This window comes from Taurulus bubalis (assembly GCF_910589615.1).
Source record: "Taurulus bubalis genome assembly, chromosome: 18".
Classification (NCBI taxonomy): Eukaryota; Metazoa; Chordata; class Actinopteri; order Perciformes; family Cottidae; genus Taurulus; species Taurulus bubalis.
This window is the reverse complement of record NC_136606.1, coordinates 3,311,655-3,314,437: the sequence shown is the minus strand read 5'-3', so window position 1 is coordinate 3,314,437 and position 2,783 is coordinate 3,311,655. Positions and strand designations below refer to the sequence as shown.

Genomic DNA, 2,783 nt, shown 5'->3' with positions numbered 1-2,783 from the left:
CGATAACCAGGACCGGGCCGGTGTGTGTTCACACACAGCTCTTCTTCCCTCCCCTCTGGGTGATGAATAGGGACTGTACATCACCGCTCGTATTGATTTCAGATCATGTCGGAGTTCGCTGCACCAACAAACACAAAGACGGGACCGCGGGTCAATAAACCGACCTCATGTTTTATTCACGCGCACCTCAACCCGAGTTTTACCTCCTGCGGCGCCGTACCGCCACATGCTATCTGTGTGACACGAGCAAGAGGCTGGGACACACGTGTGTGGCTCAGAGAGAACATGCATTACCAAAGATGAAACATGCTATGAAAGATGCATGACTGTTGCTGCAGTTTTTCACACAGCAGTAATCGTCCTGGACGAGTTATTAAAGTCGTCGTGTGCCTTTATTCTGACCTTCATGCTTTAATGAGTCTCAAATTAGACAAAGAGTGATATCGCCGGGTGATTTCTGGAACTTGAACGAAACGTTGTGCGTGCAAAGAGAGCTCATTGCTCGGAGTCAAGCCACGGCTCCGTGTTCGTGATTAAAGAAGCTGAAAAGGTCCGAACACGGCGCTCGTTTTACAAATTCAACATTCTATCAGAGACGTTATGAGCGACGCGGCTACAAACACCAGTTCCTAGTTTCTAAAAGCTGTTCTTTACCACGCTAGACGATGTAAATCCCACAGCTTATTGTTATTGTTGGTAAGTAAAAGTTACTGGTACTCCTCCAGAGATGATAACAATGAGGCCATATTCCAAAATATAGGAAGCTGTGAAAATGTCTCAGTGATCTGACTCTACCGGCCTCGTAAAGCAGATTGATGTGTGTTTACTACTCGAGTGCTGCAGAGGACACGCTGCCGATAGTGAGGCTACTCAACTCTTTATGACAGTTTATGTTGGAGTGTAATGTCCACGGCCGACGCAGAGTCAATTTGTCTTTTAGAAAGTCAGCTTTCTTTCCCTCTGAAAGAATGCAAATTTATGTTTATGAATGTCCACAAACAGCAGCCGAGGGAGACGCGTTATATTTGTGAAATGGAGGCAAAACAATGGACTTGACTTGACTTGGCTCTCGCGATAAACCACTAAACCAGGACGAGCATTGCAGTCAACATGACACTGGATTAAGGCTTCAACCAGTAGTTTCCTCATTAAAACATTTTATAATCTAGCACAAGGACCCAAACTCGTCCTGGTCAAAATTAGAAGCTGATTTTGGGGAGCAAAGACAACAAAATAGACCAGAAGAGTACTGAGAGAAACCACAGCAGACAGCAGATGGACAGTGACCTCCACCGATCTAAAATACATCAAATCTAGACGAACCCACCATCTGTAACCACTTATACTTTACAGGGTCAAGGGGGTACGTCATTAAACATATACCTCTCAGGTCCCAGTATGTTAATTAATAAAAGTGAACGTTTGCCGTCTTGGATGTGAAGCTCAGTTTTGCAGATAGAACCGTGTGACTCAAAGTCACACACTGGCTGCTAAATAACATTCACAATAACGATGGCAAGGACCCATAAAGGTCAGCGTGTGCTCACAGGAGCAGACGGTTTTATAATGCTGGAGTAAAACAGACAAATACAAACAGCCTCGTAAAAGCTGAGTTACTGTTTCAGCACCACGGACAGCGCCTCCAGAGGGTCACTGGTTCAGCACCGCGGACAGCGCCTCCAGAGGGTCACTGGTTCAGCACCACGGACAGCGCCTCCAGAGGGTCACTGGTTCAGCACCGCGGACAGCGTCACGCGCCTGCTCCATATACCCTCATTACTTTGGCAGCGGTTCGGCCTCAGGCCGCTGCTCTGGACGAGGATTAAAACACCAAGGTGACCCCGCAGGAAGGTGTGAGAATCCACAAACAGTTTGCAACACGACCGGCTGCCATGTCTGCTGACGTGAACAGATTTGAGCATATTTGGAGAAACTAAAACAAAAGAAAGAGACAAAACGATAAGGCGGATTCTGGATAATGTTGTTTTATATGATTTAAACATTATCGCCACTCATTTCAAGTTAAACCTGGATTTAAAAAAAAAAGAACAGCATCGGGACACGCGCACGTCAACGTCTGAGAGTGACGTGTCGTTTGAGAGATGTGTCACGGGACGAGAGCGCGCCGCTGAGCGCGTGCACGCTTTGCAAGAGACGCAACTGACGCGTCGCTCACTGACAGACAAGCCAACCCATTGATGCAATGACGCACAAGTTTGCCAAGTTTGCTTTTAAATAAATAAATACGAAAATGGGCATGTAAGCAGCCGCGTGCTATCGGGAGTGTTGAACATAAATGGGCTCGACCGCTGCGTAAAAGCAGTTGGTCCTAAAGTGTAAAAGCGGTTCCTTACGTCCTCGTCCTCGCGGTGCTGGCGGTGCTGAAGCCGGGGTCGCTGGCTCTCCGCCTCCACAGCTTGCCCGAGGAGATGGCTCGCCTCCGGAGGGTCGGGGAAGGATTTGTTTGTGTTGATCTTGCCGGTTAATCTCTGATACAGTGACGCCATTTCGACTGTTTGTCTCACACACACAACAAAGTGACTGTTCTCAATCAATAAAAGTCCAAGTTCGAGGAGGACAATGAGGACAGGATGAGGAGAGTCGAGTAGACGATGCTGTAGTTCATTCAGGCTTGTGTTCAGGATTCAGAGCACGCACTCACAGGCTCACTGCTCGGGGTTCACCGATGCTGCAGCGACGCGGCTCCCGCACTTTCACAACTTGATGCAAAAATAAAAAATACAAGCTAGTGCGCGTTACTGGAGAGACCGGATGAAGCTCTC

At 47.8% G+C, this 2,783-nt stretch overlaps 1 protein-coding gene across 1 annotated transcript in view; it reads right to left on the bottom strand.

Annotated features, from left to right (window-relative positions):
- LOC306750719 (A-type potassium channel modulatory protein DPP6-like) overlaps positions 1-2,507 on the bottom strand; it is a gene marked incomplete at both ends in the record, with an annotated part of 137,305 nt that extends 134,798 nt beyond the window's left edge. Inside the window, one exon of the mRNA XM_079234190.1 lies at positions 2,355-2,507. Within this exon, the coding sequence (XP_079090316.1) occupies positions 2,355-2,507 (153 nt within the window). The remainder of the gene's footprint in view (positions 1-2,354) is intronic.
- Positions 2,508-2,783: the final 276 nt, after the last annotated feature.